General features: G+C 46.8%; 1 protein-coding gene across 1 annotated transcript in view; it reads right to left on the bottom strand.

Moving 5' to 3' along the window:
* Nucleotides 1-18,539: 18,539 nt before the first annotated feature.
* The window catches only part of COMMD1 (copper metabolism domain containing 1), a 142,323-nt gene continuing 140,546 nt past the window's right edge, over nucleotides 18,540-20,316 (bottom strand). The window contains exon 3 of the mRNA XM_038751579.1: nucleotides 18,540-18,762. Coding sequence (XP_038607507.1) covers nucleotides 18,655-18,762 — 108 coding nt within the window. The 3' untranslated portion in view covers nucleotides 18,540-18,654. The remainder of the gene's footprint in view (nucleotides 18,763-20,316) is intronic.

Below are 20,316 nucleotides of genomic sequence, written 5' to 3'. Positions count from 1 at the left end.
GTCATTGATTCCCAGAGCAGAGTTCTTTCACTTTCATTCATTCATTCATTCAATCGTATTTATTGAGCGCTTACTGTGTGCAGAGCACTGTACTAAGCCCTTGGGAAGTACAAGTTGGCAACACATAGAGACGGTCCCTACCCAACAGTGGGCTCACAGTCTAGAAGGGGGAGACAGAGAACAAAACAAAACATATTAACAAAATAAAATAAATAGAATATGTACAAGTAAAATAGAGTAATAAATACATGCAAAAGATCACCATGGCTTAATTATGAAGTAGGATTTGTGCCCTGCCAAGCACAAAATGAGAGTCAAAGGTCATAGTGGAGAAGCAGTGAGGCCTAGTGGAAATACCAAATCACGGGACCAACTGCAGGCCTGGGCATAGAGCAGAAGTAACAGGCCCAGTCCCCATCCTCGAGGGGCTTGGGTAGCTCTTCAACTCTCCATATCTGCTATCGGTGCATACCCGAGAGTCACCAAGACCCATTTCCAAGGTTTCCAACTGGAGCCTTGAAATTTAAGGTGGTCACCGGACACCCCTTTAGTCAACTGGGAACAACAGACAAACTTTGTATATATGTCATCCAGGTTAAGAACTGTAATGTGAAAGCACCCTAAGGATTCATTCATTCAATCATATTTATTGAGCGCTTACTGTGTGCAGAGCACTGTACTAAGTGCTTGGGAAGTACAAGTTGGCAGCATATAGAGACGGTCCTTACCCAACAGTGGGCTCACAGTCTAGAAGGTGGGGGGATCTAACAAAGGTTCTTGGTGGAAATCCACTGAACCTAGAGAGTTTCACCAGAGGGACCTTGGATTCTCTCCCTTGGTCCACAGTCATTGCGGTTCTCCCCTCCACCCCCCACCCCTGCCACCACCGCTAAAGGTCCCCATGAACATGGATGCTCCTTCCAAGCCCCAAAACATGGTGGAAGGAGCTGAGGTGGAGGCAGGTTGGGTGCTTAATCAATTAGTGTTACTTACTGAGCACTTAATGTGTGCAGAGCACTGCACTAAATACTTGGGAGAGTACAATACAACTGAGTTGGTCAACACATCCCCGGCCCATAAGGAGGACTTAAATTAACGCTTAAATTAAAAATCCCGGACATAAAGACATCAGGTGTCATGTCAGGTGAGCTTAATGCAGCCCTCTAGACAGTAAGTTTACTGTGGAATGTGTCTGCAGAAGCAACACGGCTCAGTGGAAACAGCAAGAGCAAGGGGTTCTAATCCCGGCTCTGCCACTTGTCTGTTGTGTGACCTTGAGCAAGTCACTTAACTTTTCTGTGCCTCATTTACCTCATCTTCAAAATGGGGATTGAGACTGTGAGCCGCACGTGGGGCAACCTAAATACCTTGTATCTACGCCAGCGCTTAGAACAGCGCTCAGCACATAGTAAGCGCTTAACAAATACCACAATTATTATTATTGTACTCTCCCAAGTGCTTAGTATATTGCCAAGATCCGCCCTTTCCTCTCCATCCATACCGCTACCCTGCTCATTCAAGCTCTCATCCTATCCCGTCTGGACTACTGCATCAGCCTTCTCTCTGATCTCCCATCCTCGTGTCTCTCCCCACTTCAATCCATACTTCATGCTGCTGCCTGGATTGTCCTTGTCCAGAAACGCTCTGGGCATATTACTCCCCTCTTCAAAAATCTCCAGTGGCTACCAATCAATCTGCGCATCAGGCAGAAACTCCTCACCCTGGGCTTCGAGGCTGTCCATCCCCTCGCCCCCTCCTACCTCACCTCCCTTCTCTCCTTCTCCAGCCCAGCCCGCACCCTCCATCGCTAATCTCCTCACCGTTAGGCCTCGTTCTCGCCTGTCCCGCCGTCGACCCCCGGCCCACGTCATCCCCCGGGCCTGGAATACCCTCCCTCTGCCCATCCGCCAAGCTAGCTCTCTTCCTCCCTTCAAGGCCCTACTGAGAGCTCACCTCCTCCAGGAGGCCTTCCCAGACTGAGCCCCTTCCTTCCTCTCCCCCTCGTCCCCCTCTCCATCTCCCCCATCTTACCTCCTTCCCTTCCCCACAACACCTGTATATATGTATATATGTTTGTACATATTTATTACTCTATTTATTTATTTATTTATTTATTTTACTTGTACATATCTATTCGATTTATTCTATTTTGTTAGTATGTTTGGTTTTGTTCTCTGTCTCCCCCTTTTAGACTGTGAGCCCACTGTTGGGTAGGGACTGTCTATGTTGCCAACTTGTACTTCCCAAGTGCTTAGTACAGTGCTCTGCACACAGTAAGCGCTCAATAAATACGATTGATGATGATGATGATGATAGTATTGTGCTCTGCACACAGTATTAAGCGCTCTTTAAATACAACTGAATGAATGAATGCAAATGAACGGTCAAGCTACTAGAAAGTTACAGCTCCCCAGGCTCTGAGAGCCACGACTGCACTGACCACTTTAGGGGAGCCAGTTTTCCCCATCCTTCCCCCAAGGCAAGTTGCCCTATCCAGTGGCTGCTTCTAGTGCTTCTACCCCTCAGCTTCTGGGTTTTCATGGAGCTGGAGTCCATTGGCTCAGAGCTGACATCTGGAGCCGCTCAGCAGGCCTGGTGGGCCTTTGAAGCCCCCCAGCTGCTCTGCGCGCTAGCCTACTGCCTGGAGATAAGCTGGCCCAGGGTACAGTCTCTCCGGCCAGTGCAGCTGGAGGGTAAAAAAATCAATCAACCAATCAATCAATCGTATTTATTGAGCGCTTACTGTGTGCAGAGCACTGTACTAAGCGCTTGGGAAGTACAAGTTGGCAACATATAGAGACAGTCCCTACCCAACAGTGGGCTCACAGTCAAAAAAGGGGGAGACAGAGAACAAAACCAAACATACTAACAAAATAAAATAAATAGAATAGATATGTACAAGTAAAATAGAGTAATAAATATGTACGAACATATATACATATATACAGGTGCTGTGGGGAAGGGAAGGAGGTAAGATGAGGGGGATGGAGAGGGAGATGAGGGGGATGGAGAGGGAAAAAAAGGCAAGTATCCAGCCCATCTGGTCTACCCAAGGGACTTTCCAAAAATTCAGCCTCCTCTCCTTTAGCAGCCCCTCCCTTCCCACAATTCAGGCCCCTGCCCTGCTCCTCCAGTCAACTGCACCCAACTGCAGAGTTGAAAATCAGGCTCTCCCTTCCCGGTGGAATTTTTGTTAAATTCCCCTCCTGGCTGGGGCAGGTCCAACAATAGACAAAACCACCTTGTTGGAGAGACTCTCTAACCCCTCAGGCCCATACAGATAGGAGAGGGCTGACTCCAGCCCACCTCCTTGGGGTCTGGCCAGCTTTGCTGTACTACTTGCTGGCCCTCACCGGGAAGGCTGACTTGTTCTAGAATGAAAGGCTTTCACCAGTCACTCTGTTCCAGCAGAACCATTACTTTGCGACCATTTCTTTGACCATCACATTCTGTTCCTTCCTAAATGAAGCTTCCATTATGTAAGTTCAAACCGCAGCTGGATACCCACACCCATTGCCATTCAAGTGCCTCCTGAATTTTCAGGGATTTTCAGGAGCTCATCTCCTGCAGGAGGCCTTCCCAGACTGAGCCCCTTCCTTCCTTCCCCCTCGTCCCCCTCTCCATCCCCCGCATCTTACCTCCTTCCCTTCCCCACAGCACCTGTATATATGTTTGTACATATTTATTACTCTATTTATTTATTTATTTTACTTGTACCTATCTATTCTATTTATTTTATTTTGTTAGTGTGCTTGGTTTTGTTCTCGGTCTCCCCCTTCTAGACTGTGAGCCCGCTGTTGGGTAGGGACTGTCTCTATATGTTGCCAGCTTGTACTTCCCAAGCACTCAGTACAGTGCTCTGCACACAGTAAGCGCTCAATAAATACGATTGATTGATGGAAATTCCTGGCACGAGGGCCAGGCCCAGGAAGAAGTGCTTCTGAAGCTCTGCTCCCTTCCCTTGCCACCATTCTGATTTTCTTTGCTCTCCCAGAAGTGAGAGTCCAGCTTGGCCTGAACCTCCGGGCTAAATCGAGCTGCCCTTTGGACCAATGCTAAGCAAGGCTACCAAGTGGTAACGGGTCTGAAAGTGAGGAAGACAAACACCAGGAGAGCAAAGCAGAGAGAGGTTGATGGGAACCAAAATCCACCCAGACCCTAGCGGAGCCATTTCGATTTCTCTAGCCGCCAGGGCTGGCTTCATCATCATCATCATCAATCGCATTTATTGAGCGCTTACTATGTGCAGAGCACTGTACTAAGCGCTTGGGAAGTACAAATTGGCAACATATAGAGACAGTCCCTACCCAACAGTGGGCTCACAGTCTACTTTAGGCTGCCTGAGGAAGTGAAACACTCATCGCCTCTCCCCTTCCCTATGACATCGACGCTTTTCGTTATGTGCGTGCAACTTTCTGCATGATGTCACCACACCGAGCTGGGTGTGCCGTTTCCGACTTTGGCCAGGCACTTTTAAACTTCCAAACCACCATCCCACAGGGCAGACACTCTGAGTTGGTCACTTACCTCACCAAACATCAGAAGCCCCCCTGGCTCTTGTTTAGAAATCACAATCATCATCAATCGTATTTACTGAGCGCTTACTGTATGCACAGCACTGTACTAAGCGCTTGGGAAGTACAAGTTGGCAACACATAGAGACAGTCCCTACCCAACAGAGGGCTCACAGTCTGCCCCAGCCAGAAGTCTGCACGCAGACACAAATAGGCAGAATAGCACTGTTAAGGCAACCAGCTTCTGACCGCATCAATATTAAATGCCCTGTTCAGTGGCCCGACTGTGGTAAGAACTGTTACCATCGATGGTCAATAGCGCAAGGTTGTCCCTAGGCTTTGGCCCTGTATCTCAGGGGACAACCAGATTTTCAATCAGAGAACCACCACTGGTACTAGTGTTCAACTGACTGTATCCAAAATCCTGAATAAGGAAGGAAATCAGAGATTAGAAAACAAGCTAAAGCCAGATTTCATCTGGTTTTTCTTAAAAGCGAGTTATATGAAAATGAGATTTAGAAGGAACAACTCAGGGAAACAATGTATTTTTGGTATTTGTTAAGTGCTTACTATGTGTCAAGCACTGTTCTAAGCACCGAGGTATACGCAAGTTAATTAGGTCAGGAACAGTTCCAGTCCCAGATAGTGCTCACAGTCTAAGTAACAATGACCAACACAACCAATTAACATTAATGGAGAAAGGTGAATTGACCTCAAGAAAGTAAAATGGATTTTGTGTGTCTGAAACAGACACAACTACCAAAAAACTGAATAAGGCCTAGGGCAGGAAATGGTACGTGTTGATTTTCTTTATTTCACTACTTGTGTCCAGGGGAGGAGGGTGAGCTGGTAAATTTTGGTGCTTATCTACAAGGCAGTACAAAGCTGTTGGCAGCATCACCCTCAGTCTTGAACAGCAGTTAAATTGGCTAAGCAAAGCATGTGTATATATTTTTACAGATTTATTACTCTATTTTACTTGTACATATTTACTATTCTATTCATTTTAATGACGTGCAGATAGCTTTAATTCTATTTGTTCTGATGATTTTGACACCCGTCTACATGTTTTGTCTTGCTGTCTGTCTCCCCCTTCTAGCCTGTGAGCCTGTTGTTGAGTAGGGACCGTCTCTATATGTTGCCAGCTTGCCCTTCCCAAGCGCTTAGTACAGTGCTCTGCACACAGTAAGCGCTCAATAAATACGACTGAATGAATGAACGAATGTCTATTTATTTTATTTTGTTAGTATGTTTGGTTTTGTTCTCTGTCTCCCCCTTCTAGACTGTGAGCCCACTGTTGGGTAGGGACTGTCTCTATATGTTGCCAACTTGTACTTCCCAAGTGCTTAGTACAGTGCTCTGCACACAGTAAGCGCTCAATAAATATGATTGATTGATTGATTGATTGATTCTGCACCGAACTTTCTTCCCTAAGGCAAGGGAAGAAAGGACTAACACCCATTTACTCTGCCTCACTATGGCTGTGTAACCAGGAACCAGGCCCCTCAGCTGATGGGACTCAACTATTAGGGAATCAAGGTCAGGAGCAAATTGCTCTGATAAAATGAAAAAGTAAATGTTTGCTATCTAGAGGGAAAAAGTAGGCCTCCTTGGGGGAACAAACTGTGCAGGTGAAAAGTAGTTACTGAACTTGCTAAAAACTCAGCCCTTTCAACCAATTGACGGCCCCGCTCTTTCTCCGCGTACTTTCCCTGGACCCAACCCACCTATATCACCATACTCAGCTTCTGAGAATAATAATAATAATAATGATGGCATTTGTTAAGCGCTTACTATGTGCAAAGCACTGTTCTAAGCGCTGGGGGGATACAAGGTGATCAGGTCGTCCCACGTGGGGCTCCCAGTCTTCATCCCCATTTTACAGATGAGGTAACTGAGGCTCAGAGAAGTTAAGTGACTTGCCTAAGGTCACACAGCAGACATGTGTGATTGATTGATTGACTGATTGATGGCCTGATGGCCTAAGGCGGCGTGGCTCAGTGGAAAGAGCCCGGGCTTTGGAGTCGGAGGTCAGGGGTTCAAATCCCGGCTCCGCCACTTGTCAGCTGGGTGACTTTGGGCAAGTCACTTTACTTCTCTGTGCCTCAGTTCCCTCATCTGGAAAATGGGGATGAAGACTGTGAGCCCCCCGTGGGACAAGCTGACTGCCTTGTATTACTCTATTTCTTTTAGACTGTGAGCCCAATGTTGGGTAGGGACTGTCTCTATATGTTGCCAATTTGTACTTCCCAAGCGCTTAGTACAGTGCTCTGCACATAGTAAGCGCTCAATAAATACGATTGATTGATTGATTGATTGATGTGGTGGAGCTGGGAAGCAGCGCAGCTCAGTGGAAAGAGCACAGGCTTGGGAGTCAGAGGACGTGGGTTCTAATCCCGGCTCCACCACTTGTCTGCTGTGTGACCTTGGGCAAGCCACTTAACTTCTCTGTGCCTCAGTTATCTCATCTAGAAAATGGGGATGAAGACTGTGAGCCCCACGTGGGACAACCTGATTACCTTGTATGTACCTCGGTGCTGAGATCAGTGCTTGGCACATAGTAAGTGTTTAACAAATACCATTATTATTAACAACCACCAGGCTGAGGCTGAATCTCTCCAATCAATCAATCGCTTTTATTGAGCGCTTACTGTGTGCAGAGCACTGTACTAAGCGCTTGGGAAGTACAAGTTGGCAACATATAGAGACAGTCCCTACCCAATAGTGGGCTCACAGTCTCCACTGGCATCTCTGCTTGGGATTGTGAGCCCCACGTGGGAGAGGGACTGTGTCCAACCTAACTTGTATCTACCCCAGCACTTAAAACATTACTTGACACATAGTAAGTGCTTATCAAATACCATACAAAAAGGGGACTAAGACCCGTGGGTTTCACCTCCTAACACTGTCAATGTCTCAGACTCACTTCAGTCTCTTTGCCCGGTGATGCTTGAGAGGATAATTCGTAACAATGTCCTCACTTAGCGAGGTCCTAGGGAGCTTTGGTCAACATTCAGGCCACCAGCAATGCCACTCACTACTGGGTCCACAAATGGTCCAACCAGCCCAGTGTCCAGCATCCACCCGTGGCAGCAAAGGACTGCAAAAAGAGGTCAAGAGTCCCAGGGGAAAAGATTCAAAGATGCTGGAGATTTGCGGACATTAGTCAGGGAGCTCAATTACTTTGCGGCTCCACCGGCACCACTAAGGAATGACTTTATCAGTTCATTGCCTCTGGTTCTGCTTTGGCAATGGTTTGGTTTTCATGAGCAATTCAAGGTGTTTATTAGGAGCTGCAAAGTGAGGCTTGGTTGCTATAGCAATCGCTCTCTCCTTGGGCTTCCTCCAGCACCAGGGGACTTGCTTGATCTTTCTGCCTCCACGTTATGGATCTGGGCTAGTCTCCAGCAGGAGGCTCGTGGGCAGAGTCTCTTTGGGGAATCAAAATATGGCCTTTGAGCCCCATATACCTGGTGATGCTATTAAACTGCTCTCCAAAGGTGTGTGGGGATTCACAGGAAGGTTGTTATACGTTCTCACGGTGATCTCTCTCAAATGCCTCTTCCCAAGCCTCTAAAGGATGGGGACCAACCAGGGAAATGTCCAAATCTAGCCAGGGTCTTTCTGTTTTGTTTGGATACAGACTGGCCGAGGGAGCTCAGTGAACTGTGACAGTGAAAACCATTTCAAATCCCGCAATTTGAAGGCTTCTACTCTGCTATGAAACCCCTCTGCTTCCTATCCTTCTGAAACTAGTTCTGTCTCTCTGGAAGCGGTCCCCTTGGAGCCACCTGCAAATTTCTCTCCAGAGACAACGCCGCTCACCCTCCTGCTCTCATTTTATTTTACAATTCACCTAGGGCCAGTTCCATCCTCCTTTTCATCATCATCATCATCATCAATCGTATTTATTGAGCGCTTACTGTGTGCAGAGCACTGTACTAAGCGCTTGGGAAGTACAAATTGGCAACATATAGAGACGGTCCCTACTCAACAGTGGGCTCACAGTCTAAGAGGGGGAGACAAAACCAAACATACTAACAAAATAAAATAGAATAGATATGTACAAGTAAAATAAATAAATATAGAGTAATAAATATGTACAAACATATCTACATATATACAGGTGCTGTGGGGAAGGGAAGGAGGTAAGATGGGGGGGATGGAGAGGGGGACGAGGGGGAGAGGAAGGAAGAGGCTTAGTCTGGGAAGGCCTCATGGAGGAGGTGAGCTCTCAGTAGGGCCTTGAAGGGAAGAAGATAGCTAGTTTCTCCACCTGCCTAGCCCCTTGCCCCCTGGCTCCAGCAGTGATGCTAAAATAAGGATTCTTGGGCTCTGCACCACAGGGGCGAGAAGATCAGCCCCCAGGGGTTTGTTCTGATGTTCTCATGCCTGTGGATGGTCAGCGGTTATCTTGTCTGAGCTATGTTTGGTTTTGTTTAATTCTTTCCCATGAGAACACAACTCCATTAACAACAGGCTCGCCTTCCCCAGCGCCGCTTTGCTAACGGTTCTCACTGAGGATCCACACTGTTGCTGAGAAGGCAGTGTGGCCAGAAAGCCCTTTGTAGATGTTGAATCAAGGGGAAATCATCGATCGTATTTATTGAGCGCTTACTGCGTGCAGAGCACTGTACTAAGCGCTTGGGAAGTACAAGTTGGCAACATATAGAGACGGTCCCTACCCAATAGTGGGCTCAATGGCCAGTGATTCCGGGTGTGGTGGCCGCAGTGGTGTGGCAGGAGCAGTGGGTGGAGAGCTTCCCTCTGGAGATGGGCCAGAGAACGGTCCACTCTCTCTTGGCCCTTTCCTGCTGCTTCCCGTGACAGACCCGGCAGGCCAAGGAAGGATTTTTTTAGCAATGAGTAGACGAGGCTGTGGAAAAGAAGTCATGAGCCCTAGGGGATGTCTTTCTCTTCTCTCCTACCCAACTGATCAACTGTATCCCAGACAGGAATCCACGTCCAACCCTCCTTCCAGAAATACTTTCTTGAGAAGCAGTGTGGCCTAGTGGATGGAACACAGACCTGGGAGTCGGAAGGACCTGGGTTCTAATCCTGCCTCTGCCAATTATCTGCTGGGTGACCTTGGGCAAATCACTTAAAAGGAAGAGGACGACTGATTTCTACAACCGCATGGACAAGGAGAGCATAAACCCGTGAAACATATATATTGTGAATTGATCCCTAGGAACTGGCTATGCATGCAGGCATGTATGCACACACACACACACACACACAAATAAAATATGTGTGTATATATATGTAAAATGTGTAAACATTTATACATTTATGTGTATACATTTATACATTGAAGGGACTGTCTCTATATGTTGCCAACTTGTCCTTCCCAAGCGCTTAGTACAGTGCTCTGCACACAGTAAGCGCTCAATAAATACGATTGATTGATTGTATACACATACACACAATCCAAACTCTCTTTTTAAACCAGTTTCAACTTCATCCCTCACCAAACCTTGACTCATTTGAGTGTTACCTCGTGAGGATACATGTAACGCTTTTTATTGGGTCAGGCCAATGATCCATCCAGCCCAGTTTGTTTTCTCCTTCCTTCCTAGCTCCTCTTCTCTGCTCTGAAGGTAACGTACACTTTGTACCTGATTCTCGTTTCTCCTGCCACTGACCTCTTCCTCAGACTTTCAAGTCCTTCCTGCTTCACCTGACAGATCACACATCTCCCCATCTTTCAAATCCTCTGGAAATTGAATCTCCTCCAGTAAGCCTTCCCTGATTAATTTCTAATCTCCCCACTTTATATCCCCCTAAATCACTACTTCAACAGCAAGGGCTACTCCTCCTATCTTTCCTCGCTGATTTCCTTCTTCAACCCAGCATTCTCACTTTGATCCTCTACAGTCAACATACTCACTGTGCCTCGATTTCACCTATCTTGGCGACAATCCCTTGCCTGGGTCCTGTCTCTGCTCTGGAACTCCCTCCCCCTTCATATATGACAGACCCCCACGCTCCCCACCTTCAAGTCTTATTAAAGTTACACCTTCAAGAGGTCTTCCCTAAGCCCTCATTCTCCCTTACCCCTCCTTCCTTCTTTGTTGCCTATACACTTGGTTTTGTATTATTATTATATAGTCATATTTACTGAGCACTTACTGTGTACAAAGCACTAAGTGCTTAGAAGAGTACAATATAACATCAGACATAGTCCCTGCCCACAACAAGCTCACAGTCTAGAGGGGGAGACAGACATTAATATAAATAAACGGATAAATTACAGATATATACATATGTGCTGTGGGGAAGGGAGGGAGGATGAATGAAAGAGCAAGGATGAGTGGCGTAGAAGCGAGTGGGACACAGGAGAGGAGGGCTTCCTGGAGGAGATGTGCCTTCAATAAGGCTTTGAAGTCGGGGAGAGCAATTATCTGTCTGATATGAGGAAGGAGGGCATTCCAGGCCAGAGGTAGGATGTGGGTGAGAGGTCCCTGGTGAGATAGACAAGATTGTGTCACAGTGACAAGGTTAGCATCAGGGGAACGTGAAGTGTGGGGCTGAGTTGTAGTAGGAGAGCAGCAAGGTGAGGTAGGAGGGGGTGCTTATAATAATAATAATGGCATTTATTAAGCACTTACTATGTGCAAAGCACTGTTCTAAGCGCTTATGTAATATATATATATATTACATATATATACATGTAATTTATTTTAATGTGTCTCCTCCTATAGACTGTAAGCTTCCTGTGGGCAGGAAATGACTGTACCAACTTTGTTGTATTTCACTCTCCCAAGGGCTTAGTACAGTGCTCTACACTCAGTAAGCACTCACTAAATTCAATTGTTTGATTCAACATTTCTGTGCCACATAAGCACTCAGTCTCCTACAGCATATACGTATGTGTCTTATTCATTCATTCAATCGTATTTATTGAGTGCTTACATACTGTATCACTTCCTCCTAACTGTAATTTATTTTAGGGTCTATCTCTCCTGCCTGGCAATAAGCTCCTTGAGGGTAGGGGTCATGTATACTAATTTTATTGTACTTTCCCAAGCAGTTATTACAGTGTTCAGCATTCTGTAGGTGCTTAATAATAATAATAATAATTATTATTATAATAGTGTTTGTTAAATGCTTACTATGTGCCAAGCACTGTTCTAAGCACTGGGGGAGATACAAGGTTATCAGGTTGTTCCAGGTGGGGCTCAGTTTCAATCCCCATTTTACCGATGAGGTAACTGAGGCACAGAGAAGTTAAGTGACTTGCCCAAAGTCACACAGCTGACAAGTGGCAGAACCGGGATTAGAACCCATGACCTTTGACTCCCAAACCTGTGCTCTTTCCACTAAGCCACGAATAGTACTGGTTGAACGAGGATCATTGTCGTCTTTAAACCGAAAGACAGCTCTACTGGTTATGAAGAAGCAGTACACAATACCCTAGTATTAAGGTAATTATTAACATGTTTCATTTGAGTTTTCTTATCTGCCAAACAAATTACAATCTTAAAAATGGTGGTCACTTTGTCTGGAAAGCTGGGCACCTCAGAAGGGAAACACAGAAAAACATTCTCATTTAGCATTTCCCAGGCTTCCAAGAAATGATCTTTGGTATTTCTGCTTTAGTAACCTTGCCTGGCTAGATAGGCTATGATTGCCTTATTCCCTGAATGAAACAATATTTTCTGGCACCTGCTTTGAGTTTATTTCTCTTCAATTTCCATTTATAGCGCATTTCCTATCCTTTGTGCAAGTTAAAAAAAATTAAGTTTTCAGGCACTTTCCTTAATATCATCTTTTGTCCCATTCTGAAGGTTGACAAATTAAGCTGAAAAAAAACAGTACTGTTGGGAACAGGTCAGCATAGCCTGTGGGAAGGAGGTCAAAATTCCCAGGCAACTAAAAGGCATTCCCATTAGCCAAACTTAGATTGTAATCTCCGTTTCCTCTATTGTACTCACCAAATACTTACTTCAGGGCTCAGCACAAGATAGGCACTCAATAAATACCATTTAGAAAATGCATATTTGTGGTCTTGGGGCTAGTCTACCCTGTGTGGGGCCCAAACAATGGCCCGCAATTCCCTGCAATTCCCGATTGCTGGATTTCTGAATTGCAGCACTTTTGGAAGACCGTGCTAATTGGCCACTGGCTTTAAATGGGTTCTAGCAATCTACTGCAATCTAGCAATAGGAGAAGCAGTGTGGCTCAGTGGGAAGAGCCTGGGCTTTGGAGTCAGAGGTCATGGGTTCAAATCCCGCTCCACCACTTATCAGCTGTGTGACTTTGGGCAAGTCACTTCACTTCTCTGTGCCTCACTTACCTCATCTGTAAAATGGGGATGAAGACTGTGAGGGCCCCCGTGGGACAACCTGATCACCTTGTTAACCGCCCCAGCGCTTAGAACAGTGCTTTGCACATAGTAAGCGCTTAATAAATGCTATCATTATTATTATTATTGCTGCACAGGGATAGGCATAGAAAATTGGGACAGGCTGGTTGGGCATTGCCAGATAAATAAAACTCCCTTTGGATGGGGCTCAAGCAGACTGTGAGTATAAACCGAACTGTGTCATCTTCTAAAGCCAAGGGCCACTATATTAATAAATCAATCGATGGCATTTTTTGGAGTCACCATTAGGTATTAAACACTGTACTGAACGGTTGGGAAAGTACAGCAGAAGCAGGGCAAAAGTTCCTTGCCTTCAGGGAGTTTACAACGCAGTGGGAAGACACACACGCATATTTTGATATATTTTGATATCTGTGCTATCCTGGGGCAAGGGACCAACTCCCTGCACTGCTCTGGGTAAATGATCTTTCCCTCAGATGGAGGCTCACCAGTCACCGCTGCCGCTGTTCTCTTCTTAGCTGTACTGGGTTTTGAACACTGTCAATTTGGCTCGTTTCAATACTGCAGAATTCGTTTAAATAATTAGGAAACCTTATATTTCATCTGAATTAACAAGCCAAGCTAAGGGAAATGCTGCTTTCCTGCGGAACTAAGGTGTGTTGGTGGGGAGGGGCTGGAAAGCAGGGCATATTGTCTTCTCAACAGAGCACTTAACTACAGGAGAATTGATGAAGTTAAATGGTCCCAGTTGGGGGCTCTGAGGCCAAAGCCAGCCCCTTCCACCTGCCCCACCCACAGAAAGGCTGTGCTGATCAATCAATCGTATTTATTGAGCGCTTACTATGTGCAGCGCACTGTACTAAGCGCTTGGGAAGTCCAAGTTGGCAACATATAGAGACAGTCCCTACCCAACAGTGGGCTCCCAGTCTAGAAGGGGGAGACAGAGAACAAAACCAAACATACTAAAAAAATAAAATAAATAGAATAGATATGTACAAGATAAATAAATAGAGTAATAAATACGTCCCCCATGTCCCACAGACAGTAGCAGAAGGCCCTGCGCTTGGGCAGAGAGCGAGAGGGTGGGGCTCCTGGCTGTGAAAAGCTCACTAAATAGAATAACCAAAGGAGGCGGAGAGACCACTCAGTGGTTTGGGATGTGGATTTGGTTTGGGTCAGCCTAAGCCTCCAGCACCGGGCTGCTCGTTTCTCTTTATGTGGAAAGTGTTTGCTTTGTGCCAGGCTGTGGGAAAAGAAAACCACTGTCCGGGACAGATGGAAAAGACTCTCTCTCCTCTCCTCCTCTCTCTCTCTCTCTCTCTCTCTCCCTCTCCCTCTCCCTCTCCCTCTCTCCCCCCTACTGAAGCTCCATAATCTACCAGATTTCCTTGTGGGAATCATCATCATCAATCGTATTTATTGAGTGCTTACTATGTGCAGAGCACTGTACTAAGCGCTTGGGAAGTACAAATTGGCAACAATTTGGCTCCTGAACAACAGGAAGAATGGCTGAGAAGCAGCTTGGCCTAGTGGAAACAGCATAGATCGGAGAGTCAAAGGACCTGGATTCTACTCCTGGAACTGCCAACTGCTTGCTGTGTGACCTTGGGCAAGTCACTTAACTTCTCAGGGCTTCAGTTCTCCTGTTCTCTCTCCTAACTAGTTACGCGACCCCCCGAGCAGCCCCTTCCTTCCTCTCCCTCTCGTCCCCCTCTCCATCCCCCTCATCTTACCTCCTTCCCTTCCCCATAGCACCTGGATATATGTATATATGTTTGTACATATTTATTACTCTATTTATTTTACTTGTACATATCTATTCTATTTTATTTTGTTAATATGTTTGGTTTTGTTCTCTGTCTCCCCCTTCTAGACTGTGAGCCCACTGTTGGGTAGGGACCAGTCTCTATATGTTGCCAACTTGTACTTCCCAAGCGCTTAGTACAGTGCTCTGCACACAGTAAGCACTCAATAAATACAATCGATTGATTGATTGTCTAATTAGAAGGGAGCCTCATGTGAAACAGGGACAATGTGCAACCTAATTAACTTATATCTACCCCAGCTCTTAGAACGTTGTTTGACACATAGTAAGTTCTTAACAAATACCACAAAAAAGTCATCTGAAATTGGCCCTAGGAACAGGACATAAGTTTCCTATTTCTGTTGTATTCAAAGGTGCCTAGGAATCCAATTGTACTGCTGCTTCCGGCCCTTTCTTTAGAGGTCGCATGAGCAACATTAAACCCGTGACCATCATTCATGAACTGCTGGGACAGTTCCAATCGGAGAGAAGGAAAATATTTTCAAATTCAGGCTCTAAGGGATTTTGTCAGAGAAATCTTCGGGCTGATTAGGGAGAAATAGAACAATATTTCCTTGTCTGGAAGGATTCATTAGAATCGACCCACTGTCACCAGCACAATAATGGAGCCACGCTGCACAGAACAGGTTTCAATGGTTTATCAATGTCTAGTGGCAAAATCAGTCTTGGGCCAGCTTTACTTTCCCTGTATTCTTGCTCAAATTTGCCATATAGGCCACCTCCCTGGATCTATTTTTGCCCGGTGCTTAACATACTAGCGCTTAGAACAGTGCTTTGCACATAGTAAGCACTTGATAAATGCCATTATTATTACCATTAGAGTGTTTTCATCCATTCATTCATTCAATCGTATTTATTGAGCACTTACTATGTGCAGAGCACCGTACTAAGCACTTGTTTTGCGCCCAGGAGGGGTTTGTTCCCCTTGTCCACCTCAGGCTTGAACTCTGTGGAAGGGAGATGAACCCTGGGCTGTGTCCCCTCTCGTCTGTGGACCCCGCCGAGGGCCGCCACCACTCCGGGAAGACTCCACAGTGTTCGGCGGGGGTCTCCGTGCCTACACGCGATGGCTCCCTGCCCTCTTCCTACCAGTCCCAGGGCCCAGCTCCGCTGTGTGATCGGCTCCAGCGGCCCAGGACCTGCGTGCGGCCCCTTCCCACCCTCCCCCTCCGCCAATACCGAAGTGTCAGGGTGTCTCCAAACCCCAGAACGCAGCCCGCGGTGGCTCCCGAAGCCACTATCGCTGCAGGACACCCCCAACCTTCGCCCTAACACGGCTCGGGGTTGACCCTAGCAGCACCCCGTGTTTCCCCAACACCTTGGTATTTGGGGGACGCCCCCTGCTACCGCCCCAGACCATATGGCTCCAAGATGCCGGATCAGGGCCATGAGGTGGAGCTCAACAGACCGTTGGAGGAGGGATTAAGAGCAATGAACGGGTACCGTTGGACACCAAGGGATGCCAACTTCCAGCTCAACCACCAGTGGGAAGCCATGCAACCCGACTGACAGCACAGGGATTGATGAGGTTTCGCTCCTGTGGGAGCATCTTTTCGGGAGGGCCTAGGGGAGCTGACCGGGTCAGCCAGTCGGGGATGGATGGGTTAAAATCCTACCTGTGTAAGCAGCCAGTGCTCAATACCTGGACAGGTGTGGTCATGTGCTAAGCCTTCCCAGGAGGGAGTGAAATGAAAGGTTGCCTGATTTGGAGTGATGTATTGTTTCTGTGTTCCCTACACTACACCTCACTGGGAGAGGAGCAGTGCTTAATAAATGCTACTCCTGGGAGGGGGAGGGGAGAGAGAGGAAGCAGGTTTGGGAAAGAGGATGGAGGGAGGAGAAGTATCTCACCGTCAATAAGCATTACTCCAAAATTCGGTGCTAATTTCTTGCCGAGAAAGCTTTTTTCTCTATTTCAGTCCGAGGGGTTGCCTACTGAAAAGAGCATGGGCCTAGAATTCAAGGGGAACTGGGTTCTAACCCCAGCTCGGCCAACTGCCTGTTATGTGACCTTGGGCAAGTCACTTAACTTCTCTGTGCCCCAGATTCTTCATCTGTAAAATGGGGATGAAATAACTGTTCTCCATCTCCCTTAGACTGTGAGTCCCATGTGGGACAGGGACTGGGGGAACTGGGTTCTAACCCCAGCTCGGCCAACTGCCTGTTATGTGACCTTGGGCAAGTCACTTAACTTCTCTGTGCCCCAGATTCTTCATCTGTAAAATGGGGATGAAAGAACTGTTCTCCATCTCCCTTAGACTGTGAGCCCCATGTGGGACGGGGACTGTGTTTGACCTAATTATTTTGCATCCTCCCCAGCCCTTGATAAAGTGCTTGGAACATAATGAGCACTTCAATTCCACAACTGTCATTTTCAGGGGGTTGGAGGACAGAGTCAGAAGAGACTGCTAGTCAGAGTAGAATCTTGGGCAAATCATTTAACTTCTCTTCTCCATCTCCCTTAGACTGTGAGCCCCATGTGGGACAGGGACTGTGTTTGACCTGATTATTTTGCATCTTCCCCAGCCCTTGATAAAGTGCTTGGAACATAATGAGCACTTCAATTCCACAACTGTCATTTTCAGGGGGTTGGAGGACAGAGTCAGAAGAGACTGAAAGTCAGAGTCGAATCTTGGGCAAATCATTTTTCTCTTCTCCATCTCCCTTAGACTGTGAGCCCCATGTGGGACAGGGACTGTGTTTGACCTATTTTGCATCTTCCCCAGCCCTTGATAAAGTGCTTGGAACATAAGGAGCACTTCAATTCCACAACTGACATTTTTAGGGGGTTGGAGGGCAGAGTCAGAAGAGACTGCTAGTCAGAGTCGAATCTTGGGCAAGTCATTTAACTTCTCTGTGCTTCAATTACCTTATCTGTATAATGGGGACTAATACTGTGAGTCCCACGTGGGACAGCCCTCTCAGGACTGCACCTGGAGAGTTTCCAGTACTCTACCAGTCTCGACTATGGGACGGAGAGTCAAGCAGAGGCATATTTATTCCATTCCTAACTTGGGAAGTGCCTAGCGAGTGGAAGGCAATTCCACTGTCTCTGTATGTTGCCAACTTGTACTTCCCAAGCGCTTAGTACAGTGCTCTGCACACAGTAAGCGCTCAACAAATACGATTGATTGATTGATTGCTACACGTCGGAGCTCACCTGAGCTGGGCAGCAGCGGCATGGGAGAGAGTCGAGGGCGGAGACTCAAGCTGACTGCGCCGAAGGAGACAACGGTAAACCACTTCCGTATTTTTACCCAGAAAACTCTACGGATACACTACCAGAACGATTGCAGATGGAGGTGGGACGTTCTGGGAGAGATGTGTCCATGGCGTCGCTATGGGTCGGAGACGACTCGATGGCGTAAGACAAGACATGTTGGACAGGGACTGTGTCCAACTCGATTAGCTCATCTCTACCCCAGCGCTAGTACGGTGCCTGGAACATAGTAAGCGTTTAAACAAACGCCATCAAGAATGATTTTCTGTGACAGTTGTTCATCTCCCCAGCACTTATATTTTGGAAGGGCATGTCTGGCAGGGCAGGCCTGGGGAGCCCATCTGAGGAGGCCATGGGACACCTGGCCAGGCCCCTGTGGAGTCACTGGAAGTAAACCAGGCTCCAGGGCTGGGATGGCAGTGCCTCCAAAGTGGGGCTGGTGTATTCTGTGCTGTCAGCCCAGGCTTCAGCTTCAACCCATACACTGCCTTTCGTCTTCATGTTCTCTTGTGTCACTATCATGAGCTCATCATTTACGCCAAACCATTCACGCTGCACGAGGTGGAGCCAAATCAGTAGTGCGTGCACACACACGCGTGTGTGCAAACCCCCTGCCATTCTCCTAGATAACCCACTCCAAAGCAAATCAGCTAGGTTTCAGCTCAACGTTTAATACAACTGGTGGAATGTCATACAGGAAGGGAGTCAGCGGGGCTGGCAGCTCTCCTTCTGAAATCCTCAGCCTTTTCCCAAGTCACCTTCAAGGTCAAGCAGGCTGCGTCAGGGCAATGATGCTTTCCTCCACCTCGGACAACTTTTTCAGGATGTGGCTGACTTTGGCCTCATCGAATTCCAAACACAGAAATTCAGATTCCTGGAAAACACAAGAGGAATGCTATTTATTCGCTGAATTCATTCAATCTTATTTACTGAACGCTTACCGTGTGCAGAGCACTTTACTAAACGCTTGAGAAAGTACAATACAGCAACAAAGAGTGACAATCCCTGCTTATGAGTTCCCAGTGTGTGTGTATGTGTCGGGGGAGGAGACACACATCGATATAAATAAATACAATTACAGATATATACAGAAGTGCTGGGGGGGAGGGTGGCAAGTGAGCCCACTGTTGGGTAGGGACTGTCTCTATATGTTGCCAACTTGTACTTTCTAAGCGCTTAGTACAGTGCTCTGCACACAGTAAGTGCTCAATATATACGATTGATTGATTGATTGATTGGGGGGAAGAGCAAAGGGAGCAAGTCCAGGTGATCAGAAGGGAGAGGGAGATGAGGAAAAGTGGGGCTTAATCTCGGAAGCCCTCTTGGAAGAGATTTGCCTTCTGGAAGGCTTTGAAGCAGGGAGAGTAATTGTCTGGCGGATTTGAGGAGGGAGGGCGTTCCAAGCCAGAGGTAGGATGTGGGCCAGGGGTTGGTATTGGGGCAGAATAAGAAGGTTTCTTGTAATTTGAGAACCGGGAGCCAAAAGCCCCTGTTAGATGGTCTGAAGGCCTGAGGGGAGAGGAGAGAGGGTGACAAGGGAAGGGGAGAAACTGCCATTCCAGACTCCTGGTAGCAAGTTACAGGTATCAGGTAACTTGGTAGCAGACAGGTAATAAGAGGACAAACCAGGCACCTAACCTTTCAAGCAAGAGCACCCTTGAAATACCCCACAGTAAGGATACATGGACAAGGGTCTTTCTGGCATCTCTCACCCCTCGGCTCTTTGAGCAACCAATCGATCAATGGTATTTAAAGTGTTTAAACTGTACTGAACACTTGGGGTAATACAATACAGTAGAGTTGGTAGGCCCGATCTCTGCCCTCAAGGAGCTTAAAGCCTAGAGGGGAAGGCAGACATTAAAATAAATTAGGAGAATGGAAAATAGAAGAAATGGGAGAGAATAAGGATATATACATAGGTGTTGTGTAGATGAATATCAACTGCTTAAAGAGTAGAGATCCAAGTACAATGGAGACACCGAAAGGAGGGTGAGGGAGAAAAGAGGAAAATGAGGGTTTAGTCAGGGAAGGGCTACTGTAGCTGTTTTTATCATTTAGAAAACGATACTTGAGTCCATCAGCTGAAACTGACAGTTAATTACAGGGCACTTCGGGTGCTCCCTTCTGGAGGCCTGAAAAATATTCACAATACTTCTTTAACAGTCTAACTGGGGGATTCTCTACACCCTTATGCAAAACAGCTATGGATGGTTAATTAAGCTACAGGGAATTCAAGGCCTACCAAATGTCATTTGAGAGCTCCAAGGTAAATTTCCCCAGCTTGCAGAAAGGTCTTGGAGTAGAGCCCTGGGCTCAATATCACCACCTTTTTTTTTTTTAACTGTTTCCTACATTCTAGGTTGACACTGCTACATCAGAAATAATGAACTCTGGAAAAATGAAAAAAATTTACTGAAATGGTACTGAG

The sequence above is a fragment of the Tachyglossus aculeatus genome, chromosome 9 (genome assembly GCF_015852505.1).
Source record: "Tachyglossus aculeatus isolate mTacAcu1 chromosome 9, mTacAcu1.pri, whole genome shotgun sequence".
NCBI lineage: Eukaryota > Metazoa > Chordata > Mammalia > Monotremata > Tachyglossidae > Tachyglossus > Tachyglossus aculeatus.
This window is presented reverse-complemented; position numbering and strand designations above follow the sequence as displayed.